Genomic DNA, 22,530 nt, shown 5'->3' with positions numbered 1-22,530 from the left:
AAAATGAGCTCTAGTACAATACACACTTCCGGCAGGCATTTGCATAATGAATAATACCTGGTCAACACAGTGTACAAGTGATTTTAAAGCATAGGAGTATGTACCGATGTTATGGATCTAACTACTTTTACTAGAGCTGAAGCATACACGATGTCTCTTTTCAATATCTTATTTCAATAAGAAAATATTATACAATATGGCTTTTGAAAGTTTACAAAATGAATGTCGATATGTGATACATTTGTTTTATTTGTAATAATAAAATTTACCTATACATCCCCGATTATATCCTCCAGAATAGTAAAGGTCCTGACACTGTGTGCACATAATGCCATCAGGGGATCCACCGCATTGCTGTTGTCCAGGGACGCAATGGTTTATATCAATATGTCTGCAGGCTGTACGAAATGTCATACAATATTAAAAATTGTGTAACCATAGAAACTGTCACCGTCAACGTGCATTTACCCACATCTCGAGTTATATCGCATGTAAACATTGAAACAAGCAAAACGTTACTATGGGTGTCAACATCATGTATAACAAAAAAATGGGAAAAAAAATAAATCTGCAAAAAATGCGGCTATTGTTAAAATGTGTTTAAACTGCACTTCATTCGACGAACAGTCATCAATGACATGATTTTTAATGTCAATTCATGCAGAAGTTTTTGACACACTGTGACGATGGAAAGTTCACTCTGTTAAAAGAAATTCAATAAATGTACGAAGTTCGAAGGAATCAAGGTTGTAGTTTGGACAAAGAAAAATACTTCACGCAGATAATCTGGTATACAGACAGATAGACAGACAGACAGACAAGCTGCATTTTAAGCGCCATATATCTTCATATAGTTAAAGAAGTGGCGTTGGTGAAACATGTGTTCTTTATTTATCTTACTTAATTGTTATTCTATCAACTGGTGACACTTACTTTCGCAGCATGTGCCTGATCTCCAGTTCGGACAATGACATGTCCCCGCAGAATAATAACCGTCATTGTAACACATTTCGTTACAATTTTCACAGTCTTCTTTCTCAATCTTCCAAAAACAAGAGTAGCATGTTCTGCAATGTCGGCCTCCAGCACAACTGCTACTGCAAATCCCCCAGTCTCCGCAATCACCGTAAGAGCCTAAATCACACTGTTCTGAAATTTAAATAAATATTACTATAACTGTATATTTGTATACAGCGTTTTTTTTTTTATAAATGTCCAACACGTTAAGAAGTTTTGAAATACAAATTCGGCTAAATAATCATAAAAAGCAACACCAAAGTGAGTTATATTCGTGATTATACATATGTAGAAAAGCTATTAGAAATTAGTTTTTTTTTCAATTGTTTAATTGTGATTTTTGTGATTTTAGTTGGATTTAAGTATTTTTTACACATTGTTTAATGGGTAGTTTAACAAAGATTGTTTCATGATAGGAAACAATGCTTACTTGTAAGGTATATGAAATGTAACACAATCATAAAACATGAAATATGAAATGTATCCATGGTCAACAAAAACAGTCAAATAATTAGGCACGACTAAACGAGGGAATGAGTACCACACGTATTTATGTGTTGATTAGGCCAGGTGTTTTAGTTGTTTAGTTGTAAATTAAAAAAAAATAGGAAAGAAGGATGAATTAACATAACTTCTTATTTAAAATGTACATAAAGAATTAAGCGTACAACATATAAAGTAAAAGGTGTTAACCATTTGTTGAATATGAACCGTATAACGATTAGTAGATATTTAGCATACATGTCTGACAACTAGAAGCCTGAGGGAATAGTCAAGGGTCTCGTATTGTTTCAAAGTTATGCTTAATATATATTTAGTTTATCTGCCGAAAATACCATTTTACAGACAAATCAACTGTGGTGTTTTAAAAGCTTAATATACCGCAACTAATGTAGAAACAATACACGATTGTAATACCAGTTTGTAACTTCTGATATGAATAGTAGCTGGTATGAAATGTTACTGAAATATGGTTAATAGTTACTGATTTCATTAGAAACAGACTAATTTAATTGAAACACAAATAAAACCTACACAAGAATCCATTTTAGTATAATTATAACAGCACAACAAGATAAGTTTACAGAAATTAGGTATATGTGTAACATAACTGTTAAGGATGAACACGTTGCTTTTAATTCAGGGCATGACACGACATCAACACAATGGCGGAGTGAAATATAGGTGGCTCATGAATTTGAAGATTAACTTAAATGTCATGTGCATGAAAAGCATGCATGATTCTCGTCATGAAAAAATAAACAAGATAAAATTATAAATTTGATCAACAATAAACCGCGTGGCATTTAAAATGTATAGATGTATCGAATTTTAGCTGAACTGCCCAAGATTAAATAAATCATTCATACAAAGTTATTTTACCTTTTTGTAAAAACTAGTTTTTTTCTGCATTGTTAAATAGAGTACAGTTTCAAGTATTTTTACTGGCTGAGCGTTTTTTTAACTATGCCACTGCCCACTGCATGCTGTTGTCAAAACGTGGTTTTTAATAGAAAGTTTTGGTTGCACTTTTTAGATCGCTGTTTTGAGGAAACGGCGAAGATAATTTAACTGAAGTGTACACAATAATTTTGTTTTTATTAAACTTTTCGGCAAATTTGATACGACGCGTAAAATAAACAACATATTAAACACTCTGGCCTTTATTAATCAATGAATGATTTTAAATACAGCTTCAGTACTGACATGAATCAATCGCGAAGCGGATAAACATACAGTTGTGCCAACAGAAAACACTTATCAGACACGGAGCAATAAAGATAAAATCAAGAAAAGACAAGTAAACATATGGAAAACAGTTGTGGGTATTTTATCTATATCACGCAACACTGTTATTTAACGCGGTACTCGAAAAATGTCGAAAACTGACAGTCAGGTAGAAAATGCGTTTAATCTCATGTTTAGAACGAGAAGGAAGCATTCAGGCAAATATTTGACAAAGTATATCATTATCTCGGTAATTTTACGTGTGCGCGTAAAAATAACTTAAAAGGATAAAAGATCATTAAATCTAGTTTGTCCCGTACCGGTAGACATGCCGTTTGGAAGCGTTCAGCTATCTGTATTTTCGAATGACAGATAAATGTATATCTTTGTTTAGCTGTTAACCCTTTGAGCGCTGGAACCGGATTTTGAAGGCCTTTGCAAACAGTTTGGATCCAGATGAGACGCCACAGAACGTGGCGTCTCATCAGGATCCAAACTGTTTGCTATTCTGATAGTGTTCTTTGAAAAAAATCGAAGAAAATGCTAATTTTTGAAATTCAACAGAAGACATTTTAGCAGACGACAAATTTCCCAGCATGCAAAGGGTTAAGCATAACATGTTGTCAAATTTACAGCGAGTTCCGTCAGCCATCACGACACAGTTGTCGATATAACAGATAGGAATACTTACCACCCAGTATAAACACACACATAACTGAGTGGATGTTCGCTAAAGGTATTTCTCCGTGTAAGAATTCGTTCAGCATAATTCCGTTTGACTGTGTTGTACAACCATTATGAAACGTTTGCATTGTGTAGTTTTTTCGTTATCTGGTAAAATCATAATATCTGAAAAGGAATACAGCTTTAAATAATACATATACGAAATATGAGTCGCTATTATGAACTGACAAATTACTATGTATACTCAAAATGATTACACAGGATCATCGATATGACACATATTGTTAAGTAGTTAATAGTACAGATGTCTTAACAATAAAATAATGTGATTTTTTTAAACCAATGACAAAAGCAAATTACCTGATAGTCTCGCCGTTATTGTAAAATAAATCTCGAATCTTGAGACCAACACACGTCGGTGTACTTCACAAAAGTCTTGGCGTTTCGAACGAATTATTACTAAGAGTAAGGTTTTTAAACAAGTCTTGGTACTAACGAAATGCGGCCGATAATACTTAATGACAAAATTGAAAAAAATACAATAAATATGCTGGTTGACAGATTGAATTTAAAAGTCTAAAAAAAATGAATTTTTAATATCTTAAAAGAAGTTTGCTAATATAATAATACGACCAAATATGTAACGGATACTATAAAACAATTTGTGATTTGTACATGCTACATGTAAAAAACAATGATCGTGTTCAGAAAAATTGTTCAACTTACATTAACCGTTAAAGCTGCATTGTTCGTCCAAGAAACAATCATCTAGTACTATTAAAAATTGCATAACAACTGTAATTGATATTTAAAGCAATACTTATATGAGCCGTGTTCCGAGAAAACTGGGCTTAATGCATGTGCGTAAAATGTCATCCCAGAATAGCCTGTGCAGTCCGCACAGGCTAATCAGGGAAGACACTTTCGGCCTAAACTTGATTTTCGGTTAGAAGGGACTTCCTTGAAACTAAACATAAACGCGGAAAGTGTCATCCCTGATTAGCATGTGCGCATATTCATTAAGCCCAGTTTTCTCAGAACGCGGCCCATATGTTTGCCATTTACCTAAACATCCTCCATTTTGCCCTCCAGAATAATACGGGTCCTGACACTGGGTACACATGATGCCGTCAGGGTATCCACCACATTGGTGTTGTCCAGGCCCACAATGGGGTATGTAGTATTCGTTGCATTCTGAACAGAGAGTGCAGTATTCATTGTATTCTGAATAGATATTGTATTATTCATTGCATTCTGAACAAAGCATGTAGTATCCATTTTATTCTTATCATAGCAATCGTGTTGGTCTGATGTGTGTATGGCATTGATATATGATTAATATACACAAAGTCTGTAACTATTATTTTTCATCCACTCGAATGTAACCATACTTATTTTTTATAAAATGTCTCTAATAGTCTTAGATGTACATACGCTCACAACAGTCGCCCCTCCTCCAACCAGGGCAGACACATCTCCCAAAAACGTATGGATGTCCATGCAGACAATGTTCATTGCAGTTTTGACAAAAGTCTTTATCAATGCTCAATACACAGGATTCACAAGTCCTGCATTGTGTACCACCTCCGCAACTTTTGGAACAACTTGGCCAGTCTGGGCATTTGTCATATTCTCCCCACGAGCATGCATCTGTTATAAATTGTTTACTGGTAAGTTACACTACATAAAAAAATGTTTGAATTACATATGTTTTTGCGTTCTTAATTTTACCGAGTAGTATAATTGTAAGAGATCAATATACAGTCCAGACATACCTGTGTTTTTAACACTCACTGCAATACAGGCAAGAACTCCGATAAATCCTACATGCAAAACCATTGCAGACACACTTTAAGGATCTTCATAAACCTTCAAAAGCAAATCAATCCCTTTCAACGTACTGAGATAATTGTGTAATATTTATTAAACACACACATGCGATCTCGCATTGTTGCTGTCAGTGTATAATCCTTCCATCATCAGACGGTAATTGTGTTTTGCGACGAAATATTTATAAATAAAGAAAATGAAGTAATATGCGTAAGATAAAGGAACGCCGAGTTTTGAAAGATCCAAGAGGTGGAATGATCAAGTGTCTAGATGATACCAATGTTCAGTAAGAAAGGTCTGATATCTCGGCCATGATAAATAAGTTGTAAAGTTTTAAATATTTTGACATCTGCTGATAAGATGAAATATGTTTTCAAATTTTGTTTAAATACATGTTATGAGAGTTTGAAACTAGAGTTAATAACAGTCATACTCCCTGAATAATTTAGTCCGCTCTTTATATAAGCTCGCATTTGCGTGTCGGTAATTAAACACAAAGTACTAAACTTCAAAATTATTTAATCGGGTTGATACGATTCGGGTTATGTCATTTGTCCTTGCAGGCAATGATAACTCGAGTGTTGCATGGTTCGTGTGTAATTATATAAGCGTAGGCCGCATGGTTTGTCATTCCATGTTGTATTTACAAGTTAGTTACATAATCTCCCGTTTCACAAATGTCTTGATTGTTTCTTGTGTTGTTTTGGTTATTAAGTTATTTGTGTTATACTTTTATATTACAAATACAAATGATGCATAGGTCTTTAGTTCTGTACAATTGCGTTAACTAAAGGATTTATCGTAAGTCAGTTGACAAAACACTTAAGTAAAGTCTGAAGCAGCTAATCATAATAACGCTTAAATGCCCATGGCAGTGAAATTCTGGAAGTTTAATTCTGTTCTGTACTGAATGTTAAATGTGACACGATGTTACTATTTTCTACACTTGCAGACAATGTTTTTTTTTTAAATTTCCATTGTGTTTTGAAACAGCAGTTTATAAAAGACATTTTTATTCCATTTTGGTCATCATCATCATCATCATCATAATCATCATCATCATCATCATCATCATCATCATCATCATCATCATCATCATCATCATCGTCATCGTCATCGTCATCGTCATCATCATCATCATCATCATCATCATCATCATCATCATCATCATCATCATCATCATCATCATCATCATCATCATCATCATCATCATCATCATCGTCATCGTCATCGTCATCGTCGTCATCATCATCATCATCATCATCATCATCATCATCATCATCATCATCATCATCATCATCATCATCATCATCATCATCATCATCATCATCATCATCATCATCATCATCATCATCCTCATCATCATCATCATCACCACCACCACCACCACCACCATCATCATCATCATCATCATCATCATCATCATCATCATCATCATCATCATCATCATCATCATCATCATCATCATCATCATCATCGTTATTATTATTATACGCCGTGAGCCACTACATGGAGCCAGAAAAGAAACTGATAGAGGCAGAAAAGGGGCAGCAAATTGCCGGCCAGACGTTCATTCCCCTCGGAAAATGAGAAGGACGCTGAAAGAAGACTATCACAAGTCCCACCCATCTGCTCACTGCTCAGTACACCATGAGTTGGTCATTGAAGGATTTCAGGCTTCAGGCGAAAAAAAATACATGAACAGAACGTGCATTCAGCTGTGTACAAATTTGTAAAAAATATGAAGGGGCTGTGGACACCAGAACGTTAATAATCGAGTCCCTAAGCAGTATGGACCAGGAGATGTTGTCTGATAGCATTATGGACAAACACATTTCGAATGACCAGGTAAATAATCTACCGGGTTTGAAGTCGCCTCTCCTCTTCTCAATGCACTTCTGGTTCGCCGGCCAACTCACCTGCTTCGTCCGGCAATGACATTAGTTTACAGATTATTTTACAGAAACTAGAATCGATTACATGAACATGAGTATATTCTGATGACATTGAAAGTGATGTGAGCAACATTTCAAGAAACTTAACTCTAGTTAAAGCCAGAATGGGCATTATAGAAACGAACTTCTAAGGAAACCCAATTAGATTATATTGAAACTATTCGACAGTTGGATAGCGAGGAATATTATGATTAAATTTCAAAACTGTCAGTGCAAGCTTTTAATCGACCTAGACCAGATGTCAACTCTTAAAATGGACTTTAAATCGAATAACTTATAACTCTTTGACGAACTTCTAGATCTCAAATCAAGCTTAATTCGGGAATTTTTATTGTGTTTTAACTTTAATGAAAAATCATCATTTGAAGACCGAAAACTGAGAATTGTGTCGATATCTTGTACTTGCTTGTGAACATGAGCGATCAATACCAAATGCCCGCAGTGTAATTAAAATCGTAATAGCGCATCGATTTGGTAGTTACATTCGTTAAGGTTCTTTCCTGCCAATTGTAGCTAATTCAGCGTTGTTCAAGAGAAAATAACAAATTAACAGAACATGTTGGACAATCCTCGTGCAACTAATAAACGCATCCTTATCAATTACAACGAGCAATTTATGTGCGGCGAAACATTTATTTTCGGCGTTTGATTGTTGAAAATGATGCTATAACCAAAGATTTATTTGTTGTGCCTTTTATCATATGCCGGTTTTTATTTATAACGTGCAGAGTAACTAAAGTTGTTAAGGAGGGGTGTTTGTATTAACAGTAGTCACTTAAGTATATTTATTGAATCTATCAAGACAGATAAGTTCCGTGAAAGAGAATTGATGCTTATTGCAAGAACAGGCAAACAGTTGTGCAAAGTAGTCAAATGTGAGAAGTACCTTACTTTGATAGTTTTTTTCGGAATCTGATCGTTACCTGTGTCGTCGATCATGTGAACACAACGTGGGCATAAGCTCATAAAGAAAAACAAGCATTTTTTCCTGCTTTTGATTAGCAAATATTTCTTTCGTTTTTGAGAGTTGGTGGCGCAACTGCAGCGGCTAATAACGGCATTCCTGACAGGATGTTCAAACGTTACGGTAGATGGCTGAGTTAAGCAACTAAAGACGGCTTTGTTAAAAGCTCTGTATAGAGAGGTTAATGGTTTCAATGTCACTTGTTTTATAACCATCAATGTATTATGCAATAAGCCTATTTTTATTGTATACTACTTGTTCGTTAATTTCAGTCGGTCATAGCAACGGCTTACCATAAATATATTGTTGTATTGTGTTGTTGTTCTCGATCGGTATCGCATTCGTTAAGGTAAATATTACTTGCGGCGTTTGAGGACATCGAATCAGACAAACATTGATTTCCATTTGCCTATGAAGATCCGATAGGCGGCGCTGTAAGAGAGCTTTTTCCTCGCGCATAAGTTCAGTCAGTAGGCGTTGGGATTGACTAACTGATACACACGTTAATTTTAATGCGTTTTGAATAAAAGTAAGAGTTTCATAATGTTGTTGTTTAACTGTATGATATACTTATTTTTATTGTCCTTGTACGATCAAATACATGAAATTTAGGAATGTTTTTGGACAACAGGTTATGTTTTTACTCACATAGAGTATGAATTCAATGAATTCTATATAAATACTCCTATCACATGATTTATCCCACGGTGGGAATCGGTTTTCGGAAGACACGATAAGCGTGGCTGTCTTTATAGTTGCTAACGAGCGGCATAGAGTCTGCCTGGTGATGTAGTAGACTACGCTGTAAGGTGGTTGTAACGATGGCAACGCCTTTGTTTGTATTCATGTTTGTATGTATATTTGTTGACGTATGTTATGACTGCATTTTAAGAATTTATGGCCTTTTTTGAAATATGTAGAATGCATGTATGTGAAATATGTTAAATGTATGTTAAATGCGTGCGATGAGCAGATGTAATACTCGGTATCAGTCAGTCGGACATGCCAAAGGCTTACCACAAAACATGTTGTTGTATTTTGTCCCTAACGGGAGCGTAATTGTGAAGCGATAATATTTCATCGACAGAACTATTGATTAAATGTCGTAAATAATTTACCTCATATGTTATTGTGTAAGAATATTCGGTAAGATCTAAAAACTCTCTCCACAAAAGGCATTGTACCGAAGAATACTATTACGCGTTTTCTTGTCATCTAATTAACACGTATTACTAATAGCCGATAATAAAACTGCGCAAAGTTTGTGAACAGGCATTAATTATTCATCAAATCACATGGACGGTAATCAGTTTGACGTTATAATCACCACTTGTTTATGGTATATTATTGGTTTGCCGAAGGACGGTGAAACAACTTTTGTTGTGTGTTTGTTTCACGATGGAAAGCATTACTTGTTTGTTTATGTGTGCGCTCATGTAGAAATAATTAATTAAATAAATTATAATTATATTAATAATTAAATTAAATTAAAGATACGACTGACATTAAATAAATTAAATAACAGAAAAAGAAATTAAAAAAGAAAGTGAACATTTTATGGAGTAAAAACGCAAACTTAAGGCGATATTATCAAGGTTCTTTTTTCGAGGTAAGTGGAAAATACATGTTTTCAATAAGAGCTCACAAGTTTTGCCATGCTCAATATTTAGTCAACAACAAATTTCATCTCAATGATGCATTTGTAAATTTTACTGTACTTAAGATTGTAAACGATTTTTTTATAAACAAGATTTTACACAATTTATTTTAATTGGTCTCATGACCAAGTAAATCATCACGCTCCATACAAACTGTAAAACAAGATTTCATTTTGACAAAAACGCTCATAAAACAACAACACTCTTTTGCCTATAACAGACAACGATCCATAAAGAATCAGCACTAGGGGAAGACCAATGGCAACCGATTTTCTTTCTGCGCTCTAAATTGCTCTCACGAATCTTAAAATCATGGTTGAGCGCTCTACCAACTAAGCATAGCGGACTCAAAAAATAATCGTTTTACGCATCCTGAAAAACAAACAAAAAGTGGCTCTGATACACTTCAACGTTTATACAACTGTTGTAATCTTCAGACTGCTTACCACACGAAATGACGCCACACCGAGGTTGCTATCTCGCTGTACTGGCCGTGTTCGCAGTTTGTTTTACAGGATATGGCGAATATCGACCAATCTGTAAGTATTTTGTGAAACGTGTGATATGTGTTAGCCGCCGAGTGCGTAACTTCCTTTCGGCACAATAAGCACGAAGCTAGAAACTGTTTTTAGTGATGCAAAAACATTTTTGGAGAGTCAAATGTACATCGTTTGAAGACATATTTTATTCAATATAATAGACCCACACATTAGATACAATTTTGATGTCTTCATTTTAAAAACTATGTATAAAGCTAACGTTTGTTGAATGAAGCCATTTAATGCACATTCCTACACTATTATCACGTCGGTCACTTCAATAAGGGGAATCAGATACCATTGACATGACTGGCCGGGAACGGATAAAAAGGTCAATTATGAGCTGGGAACCACTGAACGTTTGCATTGGATTATCAGGGTCAAAATTACACATAGTATAACAGACAAAGACACTAAAAGATGCGTCTTTACGATAAGTTTTCGATTAGTCAGTCATATCCATTCTCACAACGGTGCGATGTTCGTATTAACCAGTTTTTAAATGAAAAATATCTCAGAAAATCTCACATAGAAGCATGTCTTTGAGATGTTAAAAGTCAGACATTCGGTTCCGTTTATATAAGTGTGTGATTGTTTTTTATATAATATGTGATTAAACTATTTTGATTCATTGATATTATTGAGATGTTGAACGATCATCGTATAATTGTTTTAATTAAGTTAAGAAAAAAAACTTGCGTTTTCTGAGTAATTACTTATAACATTTATGTGGATGGCAAATTGACGGAGCAGTGGTGTAGTGGTAACGAGTGTCGATACCTTGCAGACGTTCATAGTTCGAGGTAGACTGTCGCTAATATTTGTGTAAAAATTAATTTATTAATGTATGGGAAATTATAATTATTTTAAATTTATATAAAATATGTTTATTCAATAAACACAACTTATATACGCTCTTTAACCGTTGACTGTTTGGTTTTGTATTTCAAATCAGCAATATGCAAATTGTCCACCAGAACGTCATTTTGATGATCCCTTCAAGAGTTCCTTATAGCTTATTATACTATATTATAAATAGCTTATTGTGAAAAGGTCTTTTATAATTTTATATTGCCCATCGTCGCGTTTTCCTTACACTTATCTATAGCTATTTCCAGTGAACTGGGATGTGTGCTCACCGCGACGAATCGTCGTCACTCTGTCGGGGGCAGCTGACGGCGGGATAATCTACATTAAGGGCTACGGGTCCGCGTGCAAACAGGGTACGACGTCAAACGTCACTGTGCACGAGTTCGACTTTGACGCTTGTGGGATAGTTGAAGCGGTAAGTGAAGTTTTTTAAAAATAATTCTTACAATGAATGACACATTCTATGCAAATACAACATAAACGTTACTGACACATTTTGTCAAATCTGTTTTAAATTGTAAGTGAATACATGAACTTAAGCTTCAGTATACAATACACATGTTCATGTTTGTAAATGTTTCAACATGAAGATCTAGTCTTATATTCATGAAAAATGGTTCAACACTTGCTTATAACTTAAAAAATAATTTTGACATCCGTCAAACGTTCCAAAATTGCAACCTTTTTCCTGATATAAGGGAATTTATGAAAAGTTTCTCGCCTAACTTAAAGTTTCATGTACGATTTAGTTCTTTTCTTTTTTTTACTTATCTGTGTTCAGATACACACGCCTGCGATAATAGGCGTTAGATTGAGTAATCGGTGGTGCTGTTCTGGTCTGATCTGGTATCGCATCACGATTAAATGCTTGGAATATCAAATATGCTAAATTATACCAGCCGGTCGATGTCAAAAATGTGTTTTGATATCCAGGAGACGTATTTTACCATCATCGTTCAGAGGAATCCCCTCTATCAAAAAGGAGGGGACCTTCAGGAGTCCTTACTCTGTATATACGACCTCAGAGATATCAGCGTCGGCAACGGCGTCAACATCGGGTATAGAACATTCTAGAACCACACGAATCTTGTCTCGTAGGGTTATCACTTAAGTAAATCGCGTCAATTCTTAATTTGCCTTTTTTATGCGGCTGTAACATATAAAGTTTTTATAACAAAGAAGACCATACGACGGAGTTATTGGCGGATTACATTTTTATTTGTTTTGTCATTTAGGTAAAACGTACTAGAATATATTCCTTAGTAGCCAAGATATACCATTTCTACCATTCGCCTACAAATGATGATAAACAAATAATGTAGGTTACGCTGAGATATATACATGTATCACGAAATATTAATCACAAAACTCTACGGCATGCAATGTTTAGAAAATAAATAACACTTCAGATTAAAATAAGCAACGTAACATCATTAATCTTCAATTGTTATACATGTATATAGATTTTAGAATGTTGAAGATTCCTTCAAAAGTACACATTAAAACCAAAGCTACTGCAAGGCTCTCAAAACTAAGTCGACGAATACTAATTATCATATATTGTTAGTTATGATAAACCAACGTGGCAACATCAATCGTCAATTGATGATATTTATATACAAAAGCTCAAATATCACATTGGTATTTTTAAGACGATACCAAGAACATTATTAGAATAGTAATAGTAATGACATATATACCATTAGCATTTAGTTAATCGTTCCATTTTCCACGTTTTCTCAATGATTGCATCTTTACTTTCAATAAAATATGTGTTTTTAAACAATTTTCGTATTTATAGTTGGTATAAAAAAAGACAGACTTTAATAATTCATTCAGCCGTGGTGGTGTCGCTTGTGAATTAACCGTCATAACAAACCATGATACCACATTCTTACAAAGCGCGTAAAATATTAATATGTGTGCTTACGATAACTAACATGTTGTTAAATAGTTAGCCGGTGACACCTGTTTGCATGTTTAAGGGAGAAAGACGACGACAGCGGCGTAAACAAGACGGTCAAGCCGACGGCGCACATGTATCTTTACAAAGACGGAAGTGACGTGGCCGGAAGCAGTGTTAAACTGACGGACATGGTAACCATGACAATACAACTTGACGAGGAGTATTTGGGTAAGTTGATAAGTTGTCGTGAGGTGGCAGGCATTTATGAGAATATTTGATGCAGTGGAATAATCAGTATTCCTCGAAGGTCTGTTATTGCATTACTAGTGAGGCTCACTCCGAAAATTTAAAACAAAACAGTTTTGCTTACAAAACAGTTTTCATACGAAATCGGATTTCACAAAATTTTTAATTTAACAGTATTTAAGTTTAATATTGTCGTACTTTGCGCAAAATACACTTCACGTGGGAATTGTTTGAAACAAATGTATCAAATCATTATCTCTTAATCGACAGCTTGAACACAATTTTAGCATAGTTTTAATTAATTTTTAATTTGACCTGTTCAAGGCGTTGACCTCAGCTTTGTTCATTTTGTTCAAGCTTTATTTGCGTGTGTTGTGTGCTGTGGTCAAGGTAACAAGGTCATCATGTAAGGCACATATGAACGTCTTCGGGTGTATATCGCATAATGGCGATCAGCCTCTAATAATCAACCGCTTAGTAACAATGCACATATTATGTTATTGACTAACTATTTTTTGTGTATATAAACATAGTTTCAATCAAAACATTCATATTCAACACATATTACAAAAACACAACATTTCAAAGAAGCTTACTTGTATATACATGTACTTACTCAATAAATGTTTACATGTAAGCATTATATTGTCTAACTATATAATATTGCACATATGAATGAATGATAACTTAAGAACTGAATTGAATGTTTTGAAATCACTGATAACGTAGATTTAAAAAATCAAATTTGATAAAATTATGCATGAACTATTAAAATTGCGATGTATGTTCACGGACAGGCATTTGTAAGGTTTTCTTGTATATATACAACAGTACCTCAGGCATTCTTAACGTGATACATTCAATCTTTGTTTAGATGTTCGTCTTCAGTATATATATATATATATATATATATATATATATATATATATATATATATACGTGAGGAGAACGTTTCATTGCAGACGACTTTGACATCAAGGCGCGTAGCTGTAGGGCCAATATTATTGACATAACACTGGACTAGTGAGTATTAATGTTGTTTTTTCATTAACATCAAGACAGTATTAATTCCATTGTCTATTTTGCTGAATTCATACTCACGATGTGTGTTATGTTTGCGTAGTATGCTCCACTTTCAAGTGTTATACCGCATTCGTAGGGTGCTAAAGTCCGTTCATGGTTACGTAACTGCAGTAATTATTGTGCATACTAAGCAAACATTGCACGAATTACCTAATTCATGAATTAATGTAAATGAATGATTCATTCACACCTATAATGGCATTGATTAATGATATCTAGTTGGACGAGTAAGTGTCATATGCATACATTAGCGTCACATATTAAGAGCTTATTTCAATGTTTAAACATAAGCTATTTACTTAATAAGTAATTCACTGGTCATTACCGCAATTTTCTTATTTATCTGTAAACAAATGTTTTTGTCGATCAGATGTGCTGCTTTTAAACCAGTTGGGAAAAAGCATTTATGGGTCAATTCGTAAAACCTTGCAATACGCATAACAGTTGCTTATTTTTCGAATCAAATTCTTTTTATTTACAAAGCATGAATTCCGATATGCCGAGCATGTTTGAATGATCCAAAATCAAAAACCGGTTTAAACCTATACACGGAGTATTAACTTGTTTGAACCATTTGCAATCGGCCAACACAAACGTATACGAAACGATAGAACACTTTGATCTTTGCGGGCAGTACCGTTGAAGGGAAATCACTCCTTCGACGAGTTATCTTACGTTGCTCTCTTTTTACCCCTAGTTGTGCGTCTGACGTCGACCTGTTTCCAAATTTTGTACGCGTCAACCAGGGGGTTCTCACGGCGATGTTTCCGGCGTTCCGGTCAACCGAGCTGAGCGGCGGGCTGGTTGAGATGATTTTCACGTGCACGCTGCAGGTGTGTCTCGGGTCGTGCGCGCCGGTAGGTTGCTATGGTATAAATCTTAGTCAAACATGCAAGCGGTGTAGAAACAAAAACTAAAGCTTTGGATCAAACCTTTGTCGGTTGAAAAAACGACAAGCTTTATTAACAATATTATGGCGAACGAAACCAAATAAAATAATCGTTTATTTATTTACAACTGTGCTTGTGTTTAATAGCGATTGCTTTTGGTCTGTTTATCGGAAGTCGTGCTTGCATATATAATTAATTTATATATACTTACATTTTAGAGCTCTTGTAACGGTGGCAGGGTGATCGATGAGGGTTACGGACGTAAGAAACGTGATATCAGAAGGTCGACTTCATTTGAAGAAGTAGCCTACGACGAAGTCAACGTTGGTGCAACACTTTCCATCGGCACGGATATCGATATAAAACCAAATAGTAAATATTTGTTGCATGCGTTTGTAAGTGTATAAAACACTTGAACATAAACTTTTCTTTAAAACATTGATATTAGTGATACTCAACTTGTCATTATGTGCATACCATAATCGCTATCTTTTCATAATATGTACATTAATGCAAACTTTAAAAATATGATATACAAAAACTAGCGAACACTAAGGTATCTATCCACGAACACTTTTTCTGTCCAAATTAAAATATGTTTTTGTATATAGCATCTAAAAGGCAGTCATACGTACATACGTTAAGTTGAACGTATGATTTCCAACAATTTATTTAAACTGTATTACTGCTCTTACAGAACCAAAAGAAGGCGAAAGTATCTGCATCCACAATGCAACATTTATAGCTGGTCTGTTTGCTATGTTTGGGGTTCTTGTGACGTCCGTTTCGCTTACGACGTACGCAACAGGCAAGATGCTGAAGCAATCTGAACATATACGAAAATTGACGAGTGATAATGAAGCTCTACAAAAAGCAGCATCCGATTCAAAGGTTTCCGACTTGAACAAACCTCTCACCCAGATTTAAAACAAACGCATGAGGTAATTTAAAGCATTGTATTAACTCTATACGTCATTAAAGCTGAGGTTATAGCAACGAAATCAATTGTTTTGTTCATTTATTGAGTTCCCTGTTTCTAAAAAGGAGAGCACGAAAAACGAATCCATCCCACCATATCCTTTAAATTTAAACGAAAAAAGAAGAAAATCTGTAACAGTTATATCTACCAACGCCCAACTTCTTGTAATGAAGACAGACACGGGCTCTGCAAATGGTTCTACATGTGTGGACATTAATACAAACACAGATTCCAACAAATCAAAAACTCTTTTCCTCGTAAATCTGTTGCGCTCAAATTGCAGGCATCCGTCCACGTAATGGATACTTCCGAACACGACAGTTCACAAGCGCTGTCTAAGAACACGCGAGCTAATTCGGCGCGAAGTGACGTCACGAGTAATCAGGATGTAGAAAGACATGCTGACAGGAAGATACAGTTCCAACATTGCAAGGAACTGTTATGGAAGCTTGGGAACGATATATTGGTGAAAAATAAATAAGGATGATATATAGGAATACTTTTTGTTTAAAAGAGTGCAACTATCTGTGAAAAAAATACAACATGTGTTCGGGTTATTCTCTTGCATAGTTTATAGATTCGTTTTATGTTTGTTAAAATATTGTTGAAATACTTTTCGTTATACAGATATGCCAGTGGGCAGTTTCTTATAATTAAAATAAATGTCATGCACATGCACTTGATCTCTGAAATTAGTACATTTATTTAACGCTCCTTTAATTTCAATACATTTTATTCTTAAAATTAAGAGCTGATTTTAACAGTGTGCTCGAACATAGATTGTATTTTGTTTCATGTCAATTTGAAGCAATGGCTGTGTTACGTATCAATAGATGTAATAGCATACAAAAAGCATACAAGAAAATATATTTTACTTGTCATCAATATACACACATGAGCTGATTTTGCTATAAATGTGTATGTTGTTTTATCAAATTAATTACTACCTTATACAAATATGTGTCATTGGTTTCCTCATTTTGGGTAAAGATAACCGTACTCTTCGAGATTTCTTTAACTTAATCCCCAAAAATAACCAAAACGTTTACCTCTCCTGATAGTTGTTTCTTTATACAAGCGCTAACCGAAGAATATATCGAAAAATGGAGATAACCAAAGTTAACCGTTAATAATGGATATTAAGCTGTACAGAAGTGGCTACTAGTTGTCTGCGCCTATGTGTGTAAGTAGAGCTCGATTGGTCATTGTCGGCTCGGGTACTATGTACCCCGGGTACGGTCAATATACTTTAACGTACCCGGCCGATATTATACTGTAACCGAGTTGTATTCCCGTCCAAAATCCGATGTCGTAAAACGCGCTAGCGACAACCGTAAAACGGTATTGTTTATCTTAAACAAACTTCTATTTAAAAAACTTAATCAACATGCTTGTTGAGTATGAGTTTCGAAAATATAGAGGACATTTGACATTTATTATTGACATAAATGTGAACATAATTTATTTAAAATAAAAATAGCCGACAACGACCGATTTGGCGTTAAAATTCCCGGGTACGTTTAAGCATATTTTCTGTACGCGAGGTACATGTAAGTATACTTAAGAGTACTCTGGGGTACATGTAAGTGGTACCCGAGCCGACAATTACCAATCGAGCTTAATTAGAGTGTATGCTCGGAAGTGCTTCCAAATGTATTTACATCCGTGTTCTTGTTACTGGATTATGGACAACGTGTGTTTGGTTTATGTTTAGTGGTATAATCTAACAAATAAGAAGTGTTCATATATATTATAATATAGAGGTCCATTTTGCGGAACTCAGCTGTGTATGCATTTTCTTACCAATCATATTTTTTACAGCTTGTTTTCCGTTTTATAATATATTGAATGTTTTCAGCATAAAAACATTAATTCTTAATTTTCATTATTTCATTAAATACATTATTTCATTAATGCAGTAATGTATGCACTCTTTTTCATTAATTATTCCATACAACCATTAATTTATGTATCCATTGAAATAGTATTCCACTCTGACAAACCCTCGGAACAAAAAGCATGGATACTTTTGTTCGTACATTCGCGTTTCTAACTGGTCTCCTTTTAATTAAAAGGGGCAAAAGCCTGCCGAGCAGCGGCGGGTGTTGACCGGAATTAGTATCACTTTTCTAATATACATATATACCTGCCTATCAGATTCATTTTTTGCCCGCGTCATATATTTTCGCGATGCAAAATCATAGACCACTTGAGCTACATAAACACTTAAACAAATGATATAGCACACGCATATGCATACCTCGGGAAAAAATACGATAGGAATGTCATAATTTTGTATTATTTTGTATTGGTCTTTATCTTCTTGCATATAGGTTTTTCACTGCCAAAATACGACATTTTGCTCTGATTTGCTTTGCATTCTTTTGTATGTGTCCCGGCCTTATGTAAACAAGCCAATTGACACAGACTGGTTTGCTACAAATCATGATAACGTTTTCCAAACAAAATTCTAGTGAATATAACCCTCATACAATATATTGCATGAATCCCATTTTCATTAGCTTCAATCTATTCGAGATCTGTTTGTTATTATCATCTTCATTAATCAGTAAACGCTTGTTTAAAAACGAGCTGGAACACATTAAAGACAGCAACTGTATTCTCGCGGTATCGCTATTCCTGTGGTATTTTAATTGCGCCCCTTTTCTGGTTGTTTACATGTCAGACTTTTTGACACAAATTTCATTCGCTCTACGACAGCAGTTTACACGTGAACACGAGCAATAGTGTGGTAAGTTGCGGTTGTAATCAATCAGAAACACGTTTATTAACAACATCTATCAATATGACGTTTTCAATTTTTAGAATTTGAGCTTATTTTCAACTTATTTACACTTCGTTCGCTCACCGTTTGCCGATCTCATGATAGGTTTCATATCACTATATACAAATTAGGCCTAAAGCCGCTAAATTTAATACTGTTGGTAATTTGCACCATAAACATGCATATTGTTTAAAATCATCAAACACATGACAATTACAAAACGTCTGAATCATTTTTCAAATATTAAGATTTTTTTATTTTTTATTTTTATTTTTAGAAGCTGTTCTGCAAAGCTATGGGCATCACACGGAATGTTGAGCAAAACTGAGAGTTTTGGTTTCCATCAATCAACAAAGGAGGGATTCCTGAACTACCAAGTTTCCAAAGAATAAAGTTATAAGCAACTGTGATCTTATTTACTTCGATGAAACATTTGTACTTTAATAACTTTAAAGAGTCTTTGTCTGTCTGTCTGTCTGTCTGTCTGTCTGTCTGTCTGTCTGTCTTTCTGTCTGTCTGTTAACATAAATCAGCTTTTGATACATAAAAATCAGATGTGCAAACATTTTCAACAGATTATTAAATAAACAATTTGAAGACAATTAAAATGTTGAAGAAAAACGATTGTTCCTATGCACATTAAGTCTATGTGTCGACCAGTGTTTGCAAATAAATGTTAAACTAGTAATATAAAACGTGTCACAAGTATGTAAAACACTTAGAAACTAGACCACTGTGTTGTGATCATTTTTAGTAAGACAGTGTACAGTAGCAACTAGCTTGTTTAATAAATTAATTCATATGATTTCATGTTTATTGTGTATTTACTTAATAAGCTGTTACATGTTGTTCCATGATAAATGAAGTTTACGCTAGTACAAAAGCAGATATTTTCATTTTTTAGAGGTAATACAATTTAACTTATAAGATATTGTTTTGAAAATACTGCTTACCATGCTGTATTGTACTTGTTTTTCGTACATGCACTGACTGGTTTATGATACACAATTATAGAAATATTGATTCCAGAGATTTTCAAAATATAATATCTCTTTGTAAGCACATGTACGTTAATATTCTTGTAGGTTGATGACAATGTTTTAGTATTACATATAGTGTCAATATTATTTTGAGTGCAAATAAGTGATGGGAAGTTAATTAAACAGTTTTTATATATCTACTGACTATTCTGACATTATTTAAATACTTCTGCTAGCGGCTAAGCGTACAAACACAATTAGAAAGAAAATGACTGACATACAAATAAGCTAATATGATTACTGATATAATAATACAAGGGACAAGCATAATTATATATATATATATATATATATATATATATATATATATATATATATATATATATATATATATATATATATATATTTTGCTTGTCCCCTGTGTTATTATGAAATATAAAAAATATTGATTATGTAACAATATGTTTCATTTGACATATTACATTATGTTGATTATCTATATTAAATCAGTTTATGCTAGAATCAACATTTTTAACCAGCTTTAGTTGAAATAAGACATCATAACACATTATGTTTCCTTGGTAGGACCAGTATTTGGTGTCTTAGGGTTGATCTAAACAACTCTTTCACTTTAAGGATACAAAAACCGAGACCTCCAAGTCGCTAAAGTGTCACCACATCCACTACGCCGCAACCATCGAACTACCGTTATCTTTGAATTCTTGATGCTAAAAAAGCTCACTACTATAAAATATTAGATAGTAAAGCTTGGAAGATTTAAAATGCTCCATCAAGCAACAAAATACGATTTAATTTTTGGATGCATTATTTTTTATTGAAACAATTATAATGTTGTGTAAGCAATCATGTCCGAATTAATTTGTTTTACAATACATGGTTATCAAATAAGCTTTTGCGTGTAAATTATGTAGCACCTATTATCATATTAGTTTTTATCCTCGATCGCAACAGTTAGATGTTAATTGATTTTGAAGAATATTATCAAAATATACGTGTAAATAACATGGTTTTATTTAAAAACTTGTTTCTGACGAATGTGTGTAGATTTGCCTGCGTTTTTGCAATCGAATCGTATATGGAATCGTCAGATGCAAAACGCAATGCGCTGAGGTGACAAATGCATACCGATTTGTGTTTAAGAAATGTATGCACAATTACCGTGCGGACATTAAATGTTTTCGGCAATCGTGCAGTAAATACAAGTTAAACAGCTCGTCGTACGATCGAAGCACGCCAATTATTGCAGAGGATTTATACAAAAATAATTAAGGAAGACTTGTGCGCAGATTTTCTTACTTTTGGGAAAATGTCATTACATGGTTGTTTTTATTACTACTAAAACTATAACATTTGAAACAGTTAAAAAATATATATAATGGCATGAAGAAACTGGATAACAATATTTTCCTTTCCAAAGAATAAAACCCGGGACTTTAAGGAGCAAAATCTAATTCGCTACCACTGCAACAAGCAATCTTTTAAATAGTATTTGGGCATATTTTAAACGCCATCAATAGTTAGCAATACATATACGAAATTTATTCATCGACGAAAAGCGTTTATTATTAAATTACCGATTCTGATTCGTGATTATCCCGATAAGACGGTGTCGTCATTTACATAATTGTTATGTGTAGCTTGCTGAAGTTTGAGGCTACAGTATTGTCTGTCAACATCTCTTACCATTTTAGCTACTTGTTTGACAAAATACAGCCATTCATTTTGTGTAATGATGCGGGTTGATTATATTGTGTGCTCACTTTTCCGAGAAAGCAAATGTAAAGCACAGCCACTGTGTTAACATGGATAAACCTGTATGGGTCGTTCAAAACGTTTCAATTTCGGGGGAGGTTTTATAAAACTATATACAACGTTGGTAGAACACATTTTGAGCATTTCCAACTATTGGGGCATAAAGAAGTAGCAACATATAATCACAAATGTACACACGGAGTTTTTTCCCAAAGTCTGAATTAAAATAGCAGTACTATGCAACACTGCTGTCTGCGACAATGTATCTAAGTTGACCCATTTAAACAACAAGCGCCCCGTTAATCTACGCTCACAACAATTAATTGTATGATTTAAACTGTGTCCACTTTTACATTACTGCTATTCGCCAATGTCACTAAGTCAAACATAAACTAAATATGAATTTTGCATGTTAAAATGTTCCAAATCATCACCATCATAATCATTCTCATAATTATTATAATGAAAAATACAAACAACTTAAACATTTTGCTTTTTATTATTGTTATCATCCCTTGTTTGGAAGGTAAACTAAGAACAATTAGCTAGCTTGTTTACTACACTCATACTTTGAATATTTGTGTAACGGTAAGACATCAAAATTGTCTTTATTCATCATTTTTGTTTCTGTTTATGGTTATTT

The 22,530-nt window shown here is 34.1% G+C and overlaps 2 protein-coding genes and 1 long non-coding RNA gene across 3 annotated transcripts in view; 1 reads left to right on the top strand and 2 right to left on the bottom strand.

Moving 5' to 3' along the window:
- On the bottom strand, window positions 1-4,460 carry LOC127857113 (uncharacterized). The gene is made up of 3 exons (XR_008038342.1): window positions 3,437-4,460; window positions 934-1,149; window positions 1-398 (listed from the first exon to the last, which is right to left on the bottom strand). It is a non-coding gene; the product is annotated as an uncharacterized LOC127857113 (long non-coding RNA).
- The window catches only part of LOC127857109 (uncharacterized), a 31,465-nt gene extending 25,939 nt beyond the window's left edge, over window positions 1-5,526 (bottom strand). Inside the window, exons 1-3 of the mRNA XM_052393464.1 lie at window positions 5,205-5,526; window positions 4,864-5,079; window positions 4,495-4,623 (exon numbers count right to left, since the gene is read on the bottom strand). Coding sequence (XP_052249424.1) covers window positions 4,495-4,623; window positions 4,864-5,079; window positions 5,205-5,268 — 409 coding nt within the window. The 5' untranslated portion in view covers window positions 5,269-5,526. The remainder of the gene's footprint in view (window positions 1-4,494; window positions 4,624-4,863; window positions 5,080-5,204) is intronic.
- A 4,748-nt stretch (window positions 5,527-10,274) lies between these two features.
- LOC127857112 (uncharacterized) lies at window positions 10,275-17,039 on the top strand. The gene is made up of 8 exons (XM_052393470.1): window positions 10,275-10,375; window positions 11,494-11,660; window positions 12,179-12,303; window positions 13,231-13,379; window positions 14,360-14,420; window positions 15,178-15,337; window positions 15,589-15,742; window positions 16,068-17,039. Exons 1-8 carry the CDS (start codon window positions 10,291-10,293, stop codon window positions 16,295-16,297), a joined length of 1,131 nt encoding a protein of 376 aa, XP_052249430.1. The 5' UTR covers window positions 10,275-10,290; the 3' UTR covers window positions 16,298-17,039.
- Window positions 17,040-22,530: the final 5,491 nt, after the last annotated feature.

The sequence above is a fragment of the Dreissena polymorpha genome, chromosome 14 (genome assembly GCF_020536995.1).
Source record: "Dreissena polymorpha isolate Duluth1 chromosome 14, UMN_Dpol_1.0, whole genome shotgun sequence".
NCBI classification, from domain to species: domain Eukaryota; kingdom Metazoa; phylum Mollusca; class Bivalvia; order Myida; family Dreissenidae; genus Dreissena; species Dreissena polymorpha.
This window is presented reverse-complemented; position numbering and strand designations above follow the sequence as displayed.

Coding starts and splice junctions, on each gene's coding strand:
- LOC127857112 (XM_052393470.1), top strand. CDS start 10,291: ATGACGCCACACCGAGGTTGCTATCTCGCTGTACTGGCCGTGTTCGCA. Junction 10,376..11,493: donor TGGCGAATATCGACCAATCT/GTAAGTATTTTG, acceptor AGCTATTTCCAG/TGAACTGGGATGTGTGCTCA. Junction 14,421..15,177: donor ATTGACATAACACTGGACTA/GTGAGTATTAAT, acceptor TTTTACCCCTAG/TTGTGCGTCTGACGTCGACC.